The sequence below is a fragment of the Neoarius graeffei genome, chromosome 24 (genome assembly GCF_027579695.1).
Source record: "Neoarius graeffei isolate fNeoGra1 chromosome 24, fNeoGra1.pri, whole genome shotgun sequence".
In the NCBI taxonomy this organism is placed as follows: domain Eukaryota; kingdom Metazoa; phylum Chordata; class Actinopteri; order Siluriformes; family Ariidae; genus Neoarius; species Neoarius graeffei.
This window is the reverse complement of record NC_083592.1, coordinates 19654552-19672949: the sequence shown is the minus strand read 5'-3', so window position 1 is coordinate 19672949 and position 18398 is coordinate 19654552. Positions and strand designations below refer to the sequence as shown.

The 18398-nt window shown below is 44.3% G+C and overlaps 2 protein-coding genes across 2 annotated transcripts in view; both read right to left on the bottom strand.

Annotated features, from left to right (window-relative positions):
* Positions 1-18398, bottom strand: part of LOC132872216 (huntingtin-interacting protein 1-related protein-like) — a 266642-nt gene that overhangs the window by 55719 nt on the left and 192525 nt on the right. The gene's annotated exons all lie outside the window — the stretch shown is intronic.
* On the bottom strand, positions 9340-11043 carry LOC132872217 (zinc finger BED domain-containing protein 4-like). Its single transcript, XM_060906870.1, has 2 exons — positions 10561-11043; positions 9340-10180 (listed from the first exon to the last, which is right to left on the bottom strand). Exons 1-2 carry the CDS (start codon positions 10920-10922, stop codon positions 9634-9636), a joined length of 909 nt encoding a protein of 302 aa, XP_060762853.1. The 5' UTR covers positions 10923-11043; the 3' UTR covers positions 9340-9633.

Sequence of the window (18398 nt, the reverse complement as noted above, 5' to 3'; positions counted from 1 at the left end):
GCATTTTATTTTGTGTTTTCTTTATTTAGTTTTAGATCCAACACAACATGCCACTGGACCAAGCAATAGTGACACTCAACTGTAGGTTTAAAAATAAGAATATTCATAATTTCACACAATCAACAGGCATGACATGGCATCATGCAAACTTCATAACACAAAATCACACTGTGTCAAGCAACGGTGACACAAAAAAATAACTTTACACAATGAACAAGTGCAGTTTTGTCAACCTACATGCAATGGTGGTACTACAGTAACAGAGTATACAGATGAGTATAACAAATAGATTTATAGATATAACTCCTTCTTACATTGGTGCCACCACAATTTCTACCACTTCATAACTTTTATCCCCCTTTCCTTCACAATCCACCTGGAATAACATCCAGCGAGGTAGTAGAAAGCTTTCCTTTCTACTATTCCTTCCCCATACACTGATTTCCCATGTTACTTTCCAGAAAACTGGCAAAGACCAGACAAAACAAGTTCTTCAGATCACAACAGGGAATCAATAAATATCATCAGAGCAGACTTGACCTCATTCTTGGCATTACAATAAGGTAGGCCTACTGGGTTTGAATTAAATGACAGCTAACATTAAGCTAGCTGATACATCTCCTAACATTGACTAGCCAGCTAACTGCACTAACATTTCCATTGGGACAAAAAAACCTGTCCTGTGCGGAAATTTTGACTTACTTTCCGCTTCTTTGTAAAGAATGTCCTTACAGTATGTCCATTGTGTCTGGGGAGGGAGCAAATACTGCAAACAATTCATCATCAACCAAGAATACCCCATTAGGCTAAACTTATTTCATTGTTTAGTTGAACATTAATTTAACGTGGCCTAGGGTTAATTTTGAGGGCATATAAGAAAAGAATAAGGTTTTAGCAAAAGCTAGACATTGTGAGGTGGCAATGGGGCTGACGTCACCTCCTCCACTTTCGAGCAGCTGCACCAAAATGTCTCTGCTCGCGCTAAGATTCACTTGCGCACGGTGAGTTGTTGTAGGGAACGCCCGGGAAACCCGGAGTGGATTTTCAGTGGTATGTGTATTCTCTTATCGATCAAGTGGGATGGATTCTTTCACGAACCAACAGAAACGGCGCTGGGTGAACTAATATTTTATGTTAAATGTGTGTGTGGGGGGTTCCAAACGAAGAATTATGAAATGTGAGGGGGACACGTCCCCTTCACATTCAATGGTGGCGACGCCTTATATATATATATATATATATATATATACTGTATATATATATATATATATATATATATACACACTGTATATATATATATATATATATATATATATATATATATATATATATATATATATATATATATGAATGACGCGGGAGATCGGGGTTTGAATCCCGGTCGGGGCAAAACATCATCCAGTAAGGGTCCTTAGGCAAGACCCCTCATGATATATCAGCCTACCTCAGGAATGAGTGAAGACATAACTGATAGAGTCATACCGGCTCAGACGTCGCCTGGGTCAACAAGGTCTGCGTCAGTTGCTAGGGAACCAGGGCAAACTGATGAGAAATGGGCTACTGGAACAAGACATCGATGGACGAGGACAGAAAATACGGATTTGCTGGAATGCTACTATACAAGCAATCCCAGAGAGAGGGGATACATGCAGCGAATGTGGGACCATTGGATACTTCAAAACCCACAATCAAGGCTAACAAAGAAACAGCTATTAGCCCAGTGTTCCAACATCCATAATCGAAATCTACTATCACAACTAGAGATTAATGAAACACAACAACGATGCTACGGCAAGGGGGAGCCAGGAAGACAGGTCAGCAGGGAGATGTCATCATCATCCCCACAACCAGAGATTGGGTACCAAGCCCCAACAGCTAACAGCCTCAACACAAGAGCTGCTGACCTGAGAAGGAAGATCGTGACCCAACTGGAAACCTGGAGCCCCCGACGAATACCGAAGCTGAGTTGCCAAGTACCTTCAGAAGATCTACTAGTAGATGTGAATGCTGCTCTGAAGACAATCTCCACAAGAACCATCAATGAGACCAACAAGCTGATACACAGTACAGAAACAGTAATCATGGAGATGCTTGGACACAAGGTGGGCTCGGGACATAACAAACAGTATCCACCATGGAAGAGACGATTAGAGGCCAAGATAAAGGCAGCACGGAGAGATGTTAGCCAGCTAGCTGAACTACAGAAAGGGAACATGGTGAATAAAGGGGCACCCAGGAAGTACAACTCACTCTCCATACCAGAGGCACTCAAAACTGCCAAACAGCGACTAACAGCTCTGGCCACCCGGTTGAAGAGATACACCAAGGAGGGAGAGGCCAGGAGAATAAACAAGCTGTTCTCCACTGAACCAGCCAAGGTGTACTCTCAGTGGCAGGGGAACAACAACCGGTCAGACCCACCAAGAGCTGAGGTGGAAAAATACTGGAAAGACATCACACAACACCGATGCCCAATGGTTAGTGGACCTAAGAGCTGACCACAGCAACCTCCCAGAACAAGAACCAGTAACCCTCTCAATGGCAGACGTCCAAGAAAGAGTGTCAAAGATGAAGAGCTGGACAGCACCAGGCCCCGATATGATCCATATGTACTGGCTGAAGAAGCTAACTGCACTCCATGAACGCCTAGCAGCACAGATGAACCAGCTGCTGAGGGATGGAACCCACCCAGAATGGCTAACCCAAGGCAGGACAGTCCTAATCATGAAGGACCCCCAGAAGGGACCCATCCCATCCAACTACCGGCCAATTACCTGTCTCTGCACAACATGGAAGGCCCTGTCAGGCATCATTGCGGCAAAAATGAGTAAGCATGTGGCTCAATACATGAGCGAGGCACAGAAAGGAATTGGCAGCAACACCAGAGGAGCCAAGCACCAGCTACTGGTCGATAGAACAGTCGCCCGAGACTGTAAGAAGAGACAGACCAACCTGTGCACTGCCTGGATTGACTACAAGAAAGCCTACGACTCAATGCCACACACATGGATACTGGAATGTCTGGAACTGTACAAGATCAACAGGAACCTAAGGACCTTCATCCAGAACTCAATGGAAATGTGGAAGACAACCCTAGAGGCCAACTCAAAACCCATTGCCCAAGTCAACATCAAGTGCGGCATATACCAAGGAGATGCGCTATCACCACTGCTGTTCTGCATAGGCCTGAACCCCCTCAGTCAGATCTTCACGAAGAGCGGCTACGGGTACCGATTCCGTAGTGGGGCAACAATCAGCCACCTGCTCTACATGGATGACATCAAGCTGTATGCCAGGAACGAGCAAGAAATAGACTCGCTGATCCACACCACCCGGATCTACAGCGATGACATAGGAATGTCATTCGGATTGGACAAGTGTGGCCGGATGGTCTCAAAGAGAGGCAAGATGGTCCGGACTGAGGGGATTGACCTACCAGAGGGCAACATAGGTGATATCCAAGACAGCTACAAGTACCTTGGCATCCCACAGGCTAATGGAAACCATGAAGAGGCCACAAGGAAGTCAACCACAGCCAAATACCTCCAGAGAGTAAGGCAGGTCCTGAAAAGTCAGCTGAATGGTAAGAACAAGGTCCGAGCCATCAACATGTACGCACTACCAGTCATCAGATACCCCGCTGGTATCATAAACTGGCCAAAGGTGGAGATAGAAGCCACAGATATCAAGACTAGAAAGCTCCTCACCATGCATGGAGGGTTCCACCCCAAGTCCAGCACCCTGAGACTATACACTAAGCGGAAAGAGGGAGGCCGAGGGCTAGTGAGCGTCAAGACCACGGTCCAGGATGAAACATCGAAAATCCGAGAATACATTAGAAAGATGGCCCCAAAGGATGAACTGCTAAGTGAATGTCTCAGGCAGCAGAACCCTGATGAGAGTGCAGAGGAGGAGGAGGAACAGACAACCTGGAGGGACAAACCCCTACATGGCATGTACCACCGTCAGATAGAGGAAGTGGCTGATATCAAGAAATCCTACCAGTGGCTGGATAATGCAGGACTGACAGACAGCACAGAGGCACTAATCATGGCAGCACAAGAACAGGCCATAAGCACAAGAGCCATAGAGACCAGGATCTACCAGAGTAGATCAGACCCAAGATGCAGACTGTGCAAAGAAGCCCCTGAAACAGTCCAGCACATAGTAGCGGGGTGTAAGATGCTAGCTGGATCAGCACACATGGAGAGGCACAACCAAGTGGCTGGGATAGTATACAGGAACATCTGCAACCAGTATGGAATAGAAGTACCCAAGTCCCAATGGGCCATACCACAGAAGGTGGCTGAGAACAACAGGGCCAAGGTTCTGTGGGACTTCAGCTTCCAGACTGACAAACAGATCCTGGCTAACCAACCGACATAGTGGTGGTGGACAAAGAGCAGAAGAGGGTGGTGGTGATAGATGTGGCGATCCCAGCTGACGCCAACATCAGGAAGAAGGAACATGAGAAACTTGAGAAGTATCAAGGGTTGAAAGAGCAGCTGGAACGGATGTGGAAGGTCAAGGGCTGCGTGGTCCCCGTGGTAATGGGGGCACTTGGGGCAGTAACCCCCAAACTGGGAGAGTGGCTCCAGCAAATCCCAGGAACAACATCTGAAGCCTCAGTCCAGAAGAGCGCAGTCCTAGGAACATTCTACTGCGCAGAACCCTGAAACTCCCAGGCCTCTGGTAGAAGACCCGAGCTTGAGGATGACATGGATACCACCCCCCCGCCGGGGGTGAGAAGGAGATTTTTATATATATATATAAAATATTTTTGTCTCATTTGTTTAACAGGGATCTCTTTATCTACTTTTAGGACTTATGTGAAAATCTGATGATGTTTTAGGTCATATTTATGTAGAAATATAGAAAATATTCTAAAAGGTTCACAAACTTTAGAATATTTTCTATATTTCTACATAAATATTAGACTGCTGCCTCCGCGACCCGGTCCCAGATAAGCGGAAGACGACGAGACAAGGTTCACAAACTTTCAAGCACCACTGTAAACACACACACACACACACGTATGCGCGCACACACATATCTATCATCATCATCATCTTTTGGCTGCTCCCGATTAGGGGTCGTCACAGCGGATCTTTCGTCTCCATTGCTCCATCTTCAGCATCCTTCTCTACCACACCTGGCACTTTCATGTCCTCTCTCACCACATCCATGCATCTCCTCTTTGGTCTTCCTCGTTTTCGTTTGCCTGTCAGCTCCATCCTCAACATTCTCCTTCCCACATGCTCTGTATCTCTTCTCAGGATGTGCCCATACCATCTCAGTCTCATCTCTCTTAGCTTAATTCCCAAGCTCTCCACATGTGCTGTCCCTCTGATGTGCTCGTTCCTTATCCTGTCCAACCTTGTCACTCTCATCGCAAACCTTAAAATCCTCAACTCCACCACCTCCAACTTTGCCTCCTCTCTCTTCATTAAGGGTCCGGTCTCCAATCCATACATCACAGCTGGTCTCACTACTGTCTTATACGTTTTACCTTTCACTTTTGCTGGGACTTTCCTATCACAAATGACTCCCGAAATCCTTCTCCAACTGCTCCACCCTGCCTGCACTCTCTTTCTCACCTCACTATCACAGCCCCCATTTTCCTACACAGTTGACCCCAGGTACTTGAATTCACCAATTTCTTTATGTCTACTCCTTGCATCTTCACTACACTCTCATCCTCATTCTCATTGATGCATATGTATTCTGTTTTGCTCCTGCTCACCTTCATTCCTCTTCGTTCCAATGCATACCTCCATCTCTCCAAACCCAACTCAACCTCCTTTCTACTTTCACAACATATCACAATATCATGCGCAAACATCATGTTCCATGGTGACTCTTGCCTCACTTCGTCCGTCAAGCTATCCATCACGATGGCAAACAAAAATGGACTCAAAGCAGATCCTTGATCCTTGACAAGCCCTCGCCGCAGACCTGTGACAACTCCACGTCTCTGCTGAATCAACTGAACAACTTCTTCGCTCACTTTTAGGCAAACAGCAGCACCACGGCACAGAAGACCCCACCACCTTCCGGCGACCAGGTGTTGACGCTGTCCCCAGACAGCGTGAGGAGAGCTCTCAGGACATGCATTTATGCAAAGCCCTGGGTCCTGATAACATTCATGGTCGTGTCCTGAGAGACTGTGCTGAGGAGATCACAGATGTCTTAAACAGACATCTTCAACATCTCGTTGAGCCAGACTGTTGTCCCCACGTGCCTCAAAACCACCACCATCATCCCGGTCCCGAAGAAGCAGTCCCCCTCCTGCTTCAATGACTACCGCCCTGTCGCACTCACTCCCATCCTCATGAAGTGCTTCGAGCGGCTAGTCATGCGGCATATCAAGCCTGCCCTCCCCCCTGCCCTGGACCCTTTCCAGTTTGCATATCAGTCCAACCGTTCGACTGATGATGCCATGTCCACTGCCCTCCACTCAGCCCTCACCCATCTGGAGACAAAAGACTCGTATGTCAGAATGCTGTTCATAGACTTTAGCTCAGTATTCAACACAATCATTCCACAGCAGCTCATTCATAAACTGGACCAGCTGGGATTCAACACATCCCTGTGCAACTGGCTGCTGGATTTCCTGATGGGGAGACCACAGACTATACGGTTTGGCAGCAACTCCTCCAGCACCATCACACTGAACACAGGGGCCCCCCAAGGATGTGTGCTAAGCCTCCTCCTCTTCACTCTGCTGACCCACGACTGCACACCAACATCCAGCTCAAATCTCATCAAGTTTGCGGATGACACGACTGTGGTGGGTCTCATCAACAATGGCGATGAGACAATCTACAGGAGTGAGGTGAGCTGCTTGGCCATGTGGCGCAAGGACAATAATCTCTGTCTGAACGTGGAGAAGACGAAGGAGATTGTTGTGGACTTCAGGAGAGAGCACACCCAGCATGCTCCACTATCTATCGACGGTGCTGCAGTGGAGAGGGTGAGCAGCACCAAGTTTCTGGGTGTGCACATCTCTGAAGACCTGTCCTGGAGCAACAACACCGCATCACTGACCAAAAAAAGCCCAACAGCGTCTGTACTTCCTCCGCAAACTGAGGAGAGCAAGAGCCCCGGCCCCCATCTACAGAGGCACCATCGAGAACATTCTGACCAGCTGCATCACCGTGTGGTATGGCACCTGCACTGGGTCCTGCTGCAAGTCTCTGCAGCACATCGTGAGAGCAGCTGAGAGGATCATTGGTGTCTCTCTCCCTTCTCTAATGGATATCTATAATTCCCGCCTCATCCGCAAAGCCATCAGGATTGCAGGTGACCCCACCCACCCATCTCACAGCCTCTTCAGTCTGCTGCCATCGGGGAGGAGACTGCGGAGTCTCCGGGCCAAAACCAGCAGGCTCAAGAACAGTTTCTTTCACCAGGCAGTCAGGAGGCTCAACTCCCTCCCTGTTTTGCCCCTCCTCCCCCCTCTGCCCCCTGCCACAGATTCTGTTCGCACACCCCCCTGCCCCCCCTTCAGCATCTGACATGTCATCCTCACAGTCCCCCCCCCAAAAAACACACACATGTACATTAACACACTGAACTCAGGGACCGCACATCTCACTTTACCTCGATCATTTGCACTATTCCGCACTACCTCACCTTAACAGCTGCTAGTTTGTTTATACTGCTTATTTCATGTTTACCTGCTATACCTCAAGTGCCCTTGACTGTTTGTTTATTTGCACCAATTTACAACCCCGATTCCAAAGAAGTTGGGACAAAGTACAAATTGCAAATAAAAACGGAATGCAATGATGTGGAAGTTTCAAAATTCCATATTTTATTCAGAATAGAACATAGATGACATATCAAATGTTTAAACTGAGAAAATGTATCATTTAAAGAGAAAAATTAGGTGATTTTAAATTTCATGACAACAACACATCTCAAAAAGGTTGGGGCAAGGCCATGTTTACCACTGTGAGACATCCCCTTTTCTCTTTACAACAGTCTGTAAACGTCTGGGGACTGAGGAGACAAGTTGCTCAAGTTTAGGGATAAGAATGTTAACCCATTCTTGTCTAATGTAGGATTCTAGTTGCTCAACTGTCTTAGGTCTTTTTCGTCGTATCTTCCGTTTTATGATGCGCCAAATGTTTTCTATGGGTGAAAGATCTGGACTGCAGGCTGGCCAGTTCAGTACCCGGACCCTTCTTCTACGCAGCCATGATGCTGTAATTGATGCAGTATGTGGTTTGGCATTGTCATGTTGGAAAATGCAAGGTCTTCCCTGAAAGAGATGTCGTCTGAATGGGAGCATATGTTGCTCTAGAATCTGAATATACATTTCAGCATTGATGGTGTCTTTCCAGATGTGTAAGCTGCCCATGCCACACGCACTAATGCAACTCCATACCATCAGAGATGCAGGCTTCTGAACTGAGCGCTGATAACAACTTGGGTCGTCCTTCTCCTCTTTAGTCCGAATGACATGGCGTCCCTGATTTCCATAAAGAACTTCAAATTTTAATTCGTCCAACCACAGAACAGTTTTCCACTTTGCCACAGTCAATTTTAAATGAGCCTTGGCCCAGAGAAGACATCTGCGCTTCTGGATCATGTTTAGATACGGCTTCTTCTTAGAAATATAGAGTTTTAGCTGGCAATGGCGGATGGCACGGTGAATTGTGTTCACAGATAATGTTCTCCGGAAATATTCCTGAGCCCATTTTGTGATTTCCAATACAGAAGCATGTATCTTCTTCATAATATCCTTTCTGATATTGCTCCACTATTTTTCGGCGCAGAATTAGGGGGATTGGTGATCCTCTTCCCATCTTTACTCCTGAGAGCCGCTGCCACTCCAAGATGCTCTTTTTATACCGTCATGTTAATGACCTATTGCCAATTGACCTAATGAGTTGCAATTTGGTCCTCCAGCTGTTCCTTTTTTATACCTTTAACTTTTCCAGCCTCTTATTGCCCCTGTCCCAACTTTTTGAGATGTGTTGCTGTCATGAAATTTCAAATGAGCCAATATTTGGCATGAAATTTCAAAATGTCTCACTTTCGACATTTGATATGTTGTCTATGTTCTATTGTGAATACAATTAGAGATGTCCTGATCCAGGTTTTTTCACTTCCGATCCGATACCGATATTTTTTTTCACTTCCGATCCGATACCGATACTGGCCGATACGATACCGGCCTATCCGAGCATGTATTAAAGTTCAAAGTTATTTACCGTCCTTACCTAGTTGTCAGACTCATGTTGAAAAGGGTTTTAGTACTCTTGAGAACAGCTAGCCAGCTGAATTAGGTGAGTTTGAATAATACACAATGGTTGATAAGAAACTGACCTGTTTATTCAGGGATAAACACAAAATAGACAGCATTATAAATAAAAAAACAGAAATGGCATCAGTGGTCAGTAAAAAGTGCAAATAAGACTGTAAACTGTATCAAAAAAGCAAAGCACATAAACAACCTTATCTGTATCTATAATATAGTCTATTAACTCAGCATCAGTACTCTTCTCTTGAACAAGTGTAAACCAAGGCTTTAAAAATCAGTGCAAATAATACTGTAAACTATTTAAAAAAAAAAAATGCCTTCTACTCCCCAATCTCCTCCACACTTTGTTGCTCCATTTTCATCTACACACTCCCTTCAACTGTTTGCCCTGACTGCAGTCCGAGCATGCTGGGGAAATTCTTTTTTACAAAGACAAGCATTTCAAGATGCTCAGGTGTCAGCCTGCTCCTGTGTTCATCAATGATGAGTGAGACTGTGCTAAAAAGCCTCTCACTCTCAACGCTGGTGCAAGGAGCACTGAGGAACTTGGCTGCTGTTGCTGCCAGGGTGGGTAGTCGAGCCTGATTGTCTCTCCAGTAGTGAAAAGGATTGCTCTTGCGCCCAAGTGGAGGCTCACTGAGGTAGCTCTCCAACTGAAACAGTGCCCCTGGGGTGATCTGCTGCTCCTCAGACGGACCTGCTGTGCAGCTCTCCTCCAGTATCTCGTCAAAGAAGCTGCCCAGGCTGCTGGTTGAGCTTCCAGCCTCCATTCCTGTTGTTTGTCTTGCTGTCTCAGCCTCAGCCACACCTTCTCCAGAGGGCATGGTTTTCAGTTCTTGGTCCATTTTCATCACCTCTACCTTTAGTGCTTCCTTTGCCTGATCCAGGTTGGTAGCATTGGTGAAGAACCTTAACATTTGGATAAAATGTAATAAAGATGTATCTATTATTTTATATTGTTTCAGCCAGTCTCCACATATTACTGTTCAATGACAACAAGTAACACACAAAATAGATCACAAATGATCAGCAAATGATCAACAGTGACCTTAATTTCCTCACCCATCAGATAACTGAAGAAAATTAAGAATAATAATAATAATAAATGATAAATATAATAATAATAATAATAATAATAATAATAATACATTATATCTATTATATCTTGTATCTAAAAAACAAAAGGCTACTGAAATACTGACAAAGAAATAAATGCCAGCTGTAGAGTAAAATATTTTTAATCTTGTACTAAAGCTTATAGCATGCTCAAATAATTATAAAACACTTACTTGTCTTTATAGCGTGGATCTAGCATTGTTGCCACGGCATAGAGGGGTTCCTTTTCCACAAGGTAAAAACGTGTGTGAACCGCATCAAGTAATGTGGCCTTCATGGTTTGAATACCTCGGTGTTCTTCGCGCTCATTCTCCAGAAAGCGTGTCAGCACGCGGACAGATGGGATAACATCGGCTGCTGTGGCGGAAGCTGCACTGACCTCGGCTGTCAGCTCTTGGAAGGGTTTAAGGACTGTCGCCGTTTTCTCTAGCAGCGACCATTGGTTTCCATTTAACGTGGCTGGCAGATTGCTGTTACTATCCGATGCATAGGACTGCAGTGCCCGCTTACAATGCACCAGGCTGTCGATCATCATTTTCGTACTGCTCCATCTGGTCTTTACGTCCTGTTGTAAACGCTTCGGTTCAATATTCAACTCGTCCTCAACATCTTTGAGTTCAGTGCAGGCCTTGGGGGAGTGTTTGAAGTGGGTCACTATTTTTCTCCCGTTGGCAATGGCATTGCTTACAGCTCGCTGTGCCAATAGACCTTGTTGGACAACGAGCTGTAAGGTGTGCGCAAAACATCCCAGGCTGGGCACCCCAAGCTGATCCATTGCCCTTTTCATATTGGCCGCGTTATCTCTTAGAATTACGTGGACCCTATTTTTGTCAATCTTCCAAGCTCGTAGCATATGTTCCATGGCATCTGTGATGGCATTCGCCTTGTGTGAGCCTCTAAACTCACGTGCATGTAAAACAGCGCTCTTTGGGGTGAAGTCCGGCCCAATCCAGTGTGCAGTTAAACTTAGTAGAGATAAAGGGTGGTGATCACAGCTCCATATGTCTGTTGTGAAACTAAGAGCATTTGTACTCTCTACTTGTTTGGCAATGTTATCTCGAACATCTTTGTGAATCTGGGGGATAGTCTTCTCAAGGATGTAATGACGGCTGGGCATGTTGTACCGTGGTTCCAGGTGTTGGATGGTGCGTCTAAATCCCACTTTACTCACGAGCGATAATGGCTCGTCATCCAGAATGATTTCCTCGGCAATGACCCTTGTTATCCCCTGGGCTTTGGCACTGTTCAGTGCCAGTTTGTCACGCTGAGCAAAAGTTTTTGCTAGTATTAGTTGTGTAGGACCTTTCTTTTTGTCTGCAGTTTTTTTAAGATACTCTTCGTGTTCTTTATGGTGGTATTTTGCTAAATGCTTTATTAAGTTGGTTGTATTAAAACTTCTTACAGCTTTACCACCATGCCTGACTTTATTGTGGCATATGTTGCACTCCACCTCTTCGTCTTTGTCATCCTTTAGGGTAAAATGATCCCACACAGCTGACATATTTACCGTTAAACTACTGCTAAATTTACATCGCCGTGATAATGTAGAAGATGCCACTGAGGTAAATTGTAAGACGCTAATGCTGGTGCTGAAGGTGTGCTGGAAAATGCGGACCGGATTTTGGGGAAACCAGAGCAAAAAACTGGAATGGATTATCTAAATCGGTGCGCTGGAAAACCCGGAGCGGACTTTTTTTAAAAAATGGATCGGGAGTCTGGATCGGAATTTTTCCGCGCCTGCCGATCCGATCCCGATGCGCATTTTTTGCTGATATCGGCGGCCGATCCAATCCTAATATCGGATCGGGACAACCCTAAATACAATATCAGTTTTTGAGATTTGTAAATTATTGCATTCCGTTTTTATTTACAATTTGCACTTTGTCCCAACTTTTTTGGAATCGGGGTTGTACATGTGTGTGTGTGTGTGTGTATATATATATATATATATATATATATATATATATATATATATATATATATATATATATATATATATGTGTGTGTATGTATATATGAGTGTTTAGCACGGGCGATTGCTCTAAGACAACGAGGGAGGCTCAGCCTCCTCTAAAAATGACGAACATCGTGTAGGATGAATTGTGCTAGGCTTATGTTATAGCCGACCTTATAACATTGCTATTTCAGATCCAGAAATATGTGCTCAACCCAACTACAGTACGAAATCATTCTGTTATAACTTTCCCCCAGTTCGCCTAATGTGTACGCGAGTTTTTCCCCCTCGTGACAGCGCAATGCAGCCCAGCCTCAGTGCACTTCAATGGCATTTGGGAGCTATGCGCTTTTCAATATCAAAATGCAAGACGGTTATTGGACAAATACTGCGAAAATGCCCGCCCACGGAGTCCCACGGACTCCCAGCCTCAGTGGACTTCAACAGCATTTGGGAGCTATGCGCTTGTCAATCTCAAAATGCAAGACGGTTATTGGACAAATACTGCGAAAATGCCCGCCCATGGACTCCGAGCCTCACAGTGGGAGGGACATGGCAGTTTCCGCGAGCAGACTGGTGATTGGTGAAAGCGGCCGGATATTTTCTTTGATTGACAGCTCGTTTCAACTATAGACAGGCAGCGGTGAATTTCAGTTCAGTCCCGTGCGGAATCGGAAGTGCTGTGGTGTATTGTAAGAGATCAGCTTACATTTCGATTTCATTCATTACATACGGTTCCTACCAGCTTTTTTAGTTTGTATATATTTTCATTGTAAATAAAGTGTAAATATAGTTTTGTCAAGTTTGCTATCTTAGTTCCAGAAATTTCGTTTATTTGAGTGACTGAACTTGAACTTGAGGGGGCTAGTCAGCTAGCAAGAAAGCTGCACACGGATGCCAAGCATTGCTGATTTAATTTTGGCGAAGCCATTTGCCAGTCTTCCTTTCGAGGAAAAAATTAAAATTAAAGAGCAGGGTAGACCAACGCCTCAAACTGACTTGGTGAAAAAGGTAGGGAATAATACTTGTTCTTTTCAGCTCTCCTGGTACGAGAAAGTGAATTGGCTAACAGCAAGTGACCCACATCAACAACAGTAAATAGGCTACTTTAGTAATATGTCATGGATGGACCAAAAATATAGAATCTATTTAAAATATTTATGCTGAGTATATTATATTGGAATATATATTTCTCTGGATATGAATTAAACACAGCTACAATTTGGAAAACATTTTTAAACAAAAACACAGCCGAGAACATTTCACACTACAGACCTGGATTAAAAGTGAAGGGTTATCAAAATTGTCAATAAAACATTTCTCAGTCAAAATAAGTAAAATATAGGGAACGTGTCATTGAATGAAATGTGTGGCACCCAGCTCTATGTTTGGCTCCCCAAGGTCAGTGCTTGTGTCTATTCCAAAACACTCTGCTGTTACTGCTGAGGTTCCTGACAAAGAGCTGCTTTCAATAATGATCAATTTTTAAACAACATGCCACAATTTTAAAATATAAAATGTTAAAATATACCCCCCCCAACACCACCATCATGTATATTGGACAGTAGGCTAATGGGCCAAAAGAACCTGTTATTTCACAGTTTGTGACCCTGCCAACAATCAGCCAGCTCAGAGGTAAGAGTATGGGCAAAATTGATGTGTTTTTTCTTTTTTCTTTTAACAGGCATGAAAACGGGTCAGGGGTGAAAAAGGTGAGAAGGGTGCGCGAGTGGTGACGTGGCCTCTGGTGTTGTTTTATTTTGTTTGGGGGGTCCTCCCCCAGAATAAATATTATAGCTTCCTTACTAAGTATACTGTATTGACATTTGCACAAGGACATACAGTACAAATACATGTAGTTATAGTGAAATTATGCTCTGGAAAAAAATGCGAATAATAGAACGAAGAAAGTGGAACACACAAGGAATAGTGATAATTTTTTCCTTTTATTTGCCTGGACCACCAGTGTCTCCATGGCCCGCTTTCGCCGAGTTGCCACATGTTTCAGCCTTGCCCGCTTCTCTCCTTCAGCAGTCGGTTTCTTGGCCTGCTGAGCACTGCAAGTTGCTTGAGAGCCATACTTGCTCTGCTGCTTTTCCTCCTTGTTCACCCTCTGCTGGTGTTTGTATGTGGCTGCTGCAGAGTTAATGTTCTTGCACAATGTTCTGTCCACTTCCCCAAACTTCACGTCCTCCCTTCTAAAGAGCTGCATAGCTGTCTTCCCCCTGGACATCAGCGTGTACTTGACCGTCTGTATTGCATTAAATGTTTCCACATTCATGTTGCCACTCCTTTGATCAATTACATCATTCATCAGACTAAATGAGGACTCGACTCTAGGTCCATGAAAGATGGAGAGGCAACACTTAACCAGTGCACCCAGGGAGGGGTACTTGTCTGGTTTGTCGAAGACATGACCCCACCACTCCACGATGCGCTCTCCCTCCTTGAAGCTGGGGATGGTCAGGTCAACACTGAACCGCACAAGTTCCCTCTGGATATCCTGGTCTGCTGGCAAGAGGTGCCCCAGCATACCACTCAGCCTGCCAAGATATGGAAGTACCTGCAGCTTTCAGTTCTTTTTAAATCAAGGCTGAATACTTTCTTCTTTGCTGTTGTCTTTTATTAAATCAAATTTGAGACTTTTAATTTGATTTATTTCAGCACGGACAGCACTACAAAATACAGTGCCCTATAGAGGGCTACCGCATGACGTCACCGCGCTGCGAGATTTTGTTAGGCGCCATATTGGAAGACCAAGTACATGCACTCACAATATAAAACAAAGTACGAGCGAGAGTAAAGTGACACAATGGATGATAATTCTGGTTATGTGAGTACATTACCAGCTGCAGAAAGGGCACGGTATGTGGAGAAACTGGCTGTGATTGATGGGTTTGACCCATATGATAAGACTCGCGGCAAGGGAGAATGGAAACATAAGGAGGACCTGACACCAATTCTGCCATCTGTTTGCTACCCAGACATTGTAAACTATTAGTTGTTTACACCCAGTGCCTACACTGCTGATGACCTGAAAGCCTACAAAGGGCTACAGGCTTACAATTATGTTGTTAGTGGCTTGATTCGTGATATTACAGCTGTTATTAAGAATAACCTACACATAGTTATGGCCAAGGTAATCTTATTGATATTTATCTTTTAATAATATATCTTTTCAGTTGAAAAACTAATACTTTTTGTTACTATTAAGGTATCCATAATTTAGGTTAATTTATCCAAATTATACATATGTATTTATGATATATGCCTACACAACAACTATGCTTTATTTATATAATAGGAGGGAGAGCAAGCCCCAAACCATCCTAAATTATTATTATTATTATTATTATTAAATTGTAGAAGTCTGGGAGGCTTGCTCCTCATACAGTTATCAACTTGGGGCCAATTTAGCATGTTTTAAATCTGAATTTCTTGCGTTTGCTTACCTCAAAGTGTCCGCAGATCATGCACAGACTTATCCATTATATCCACAGTTTTTTGCCAAGTCTCACACAGGTTTCTTTCAAGTCTACTGTTGGGCCAATAAATCATAAATAAAACAGCTCAGATTTGTTTGTTTAAGTCGTTTGCCACTCCACTTTATTCTCGTGGGTTCACATACCGCTGCCGTTATTTCCCCCTAATCACGAGTTTGTTGGTCTTCCAAAATGGCGCAGGGTCTGTTTACTTCCGGTTTCGGGTGACAACCGTGAAATCCCTCTATAGAGGGCTACCACATGACGTCACCGTGCCGCGAGATTTTGTTAGGCGCCATATTGGAAGACCAAGTACATGCGCTCACAATATAAAACAAAGTACGAGCGAGAGTAAAGTGACACGATGGATGATAATTCTGGTTATGTGAGTACATTACCAGCTGCAGAAAGGGCACGGTATGTGGAGAAATTGGCTGTGATTGATGGGTTTGACCCATATGATAAAGGCCTCTGCATGCTCTTGCGACAAGGCTTTCGCAGATAGCTTTTCGCAGACAGTTGTAATTTATTGTTGAGCGGGGAGTAATAGGCGTGCGCGATGTTATTCACCGGCACAACGCAAGGGGGCGCGAAGTCGCTAGGAGTAGTTGGTGGGTGTGGTTAGTGGAGTGTTTATCCTCTGGTTACTTATAATGACTAGAACTTTTTTTTTATAATGACTAGAACTGGAGTCGTATAGATGTACGTACTTCCTCAATCAACCGCTCTTCGTGCTGCTCCATCTTCGCTCGTGTTTTTAAAAATGCCGGTCGTGAAAACAAAAACCGGGAAAGTAGGGAAGCGGAAGTGCATGTACAGCGGATGTAGAGTGGACCAATCAGAGCCCTCTTGTCTGCGACACTGTCTGCAAGGCTTCTGCGGTGGTCACAATTTTTGGGAGGTGCGCGCAGAGCGTCTGCGAAGGTGGGGGGGTACGCAGACGCTATCTGCGACACCGTCTGCGAGGACTGGGTTGTCAGCATAAATTAGCCTTAAGACTCGCGGCAAGGGAGAATGGAAACATAAGGAGGACCTGACACCAATTCTGCCATCTGTTTGCTACCCAGACATTGTAAACTATTTGTTGTTTACACCCAGTGCCTACACTCAGTGTTCGAACTATGCCGATATTTTCAGGGGGTCTCTTTTTTTCCCTGGGGGGGGGTGCTTGCGCTTGTCTCGAAGCGCGGATCTCCAAACACATGAGAAGCCTATCTTACGCACATATCACGCGGACTCCACACACGCATCGCATCTGAAGTCATAACTCATCAGGGGAAATCGTGTCCGCATTGGCATGTTCAAAAAACAACCTTGCGTCAACAATGATACCACACGCAAGAAAAAAAAAAAAAAAACAGTCAGGCTACTCAACAACCAACCTGGCAGCAGCAGTCGTTGTCATATCAGTTTATTTTTATCTTTGATGTAAACACAACACTTCGGATATGCAAATGCTTCCCGTTACACACGATTGCTATGTCAATAAACATCATTTTGCCAATATTTTAGAGACCCCCCAACATTTCCCAAATCATGTTTTCAGGGGATCTCGTGTGTTTCAGGGGATCTCGGATCCCCCGAGTACCCCCGTAGTTCGAACAATGCCTACACTGCTGATGACTTGAAAGCCTACAAAGGGCTACAGGCTTACAATTATGTTGTTAGTGGCTTGGTTCGTGATATTACAGCTGTTATTAAGAATAACCTACACATAGTTATGGCCAAGGTAATCTTGATTATTTATCTTTTAATAATATATCTTTTCAGTTGAAAAATTAATACTTTGTTACTATTAAAGTATCCATAATTTAGGTTAATTTATCCAAATTATACATATGTATTTATGATATATGCCTACACAACAACTATGCTTTATTTATATAATAGGAGGGAGAGCAAGCCCCAAACCATCCTAAATTATTATTATTATTATTAATAAATTGTAGAAGTCTGGGAGGCTTGCTCCTCATACAGTTATCAACTTGGGGCCAATTTAGCATGTTTTAAATCTGAATTTCTTGCGTTTGCTTACCTCAAAGTGTCCGCAGATCATGCACAGACTTATCCATTATATCCACAGTTTTTTGCCAAGTCTCACACAGGTTTCTTTCAAGTCTACTGTTGGGCCAATAAATCATAAATAAAACAGCTCAGATTTGTTTGTTTAAGTCGTTTGCCACTCCACTTTATTCTCGTGGGTTCACATATCACTGCCGTTATTTCCCCCTAATCACGAGTTTGTTGGTCTTCCAAAATGGTGCAGGGTCTGTTTACTTCCGGTTTCGGGTGACGTCAGTGAAAGGTGTCTATGGACCCTTTTCACGTGACGTCACGACAAACGTGGCCGCCATTTTGGATGTGTACTACCAGTAGTTTACCACAGCCAACATTGAGGAACGGCAGCAAAGAAAGTGTTTATTTTCACCAAGACTTCCATCATGCCACTATATTGTTGTGCACCTGGATGTAGTAACCATCAACAAATAAGGCAAGGGTTATCATTTTATCGGATCCCGGTAGATGCTGACTGACGGAGAAGATGGATAGCGGCATACCAACGCTTGTGTAGTGA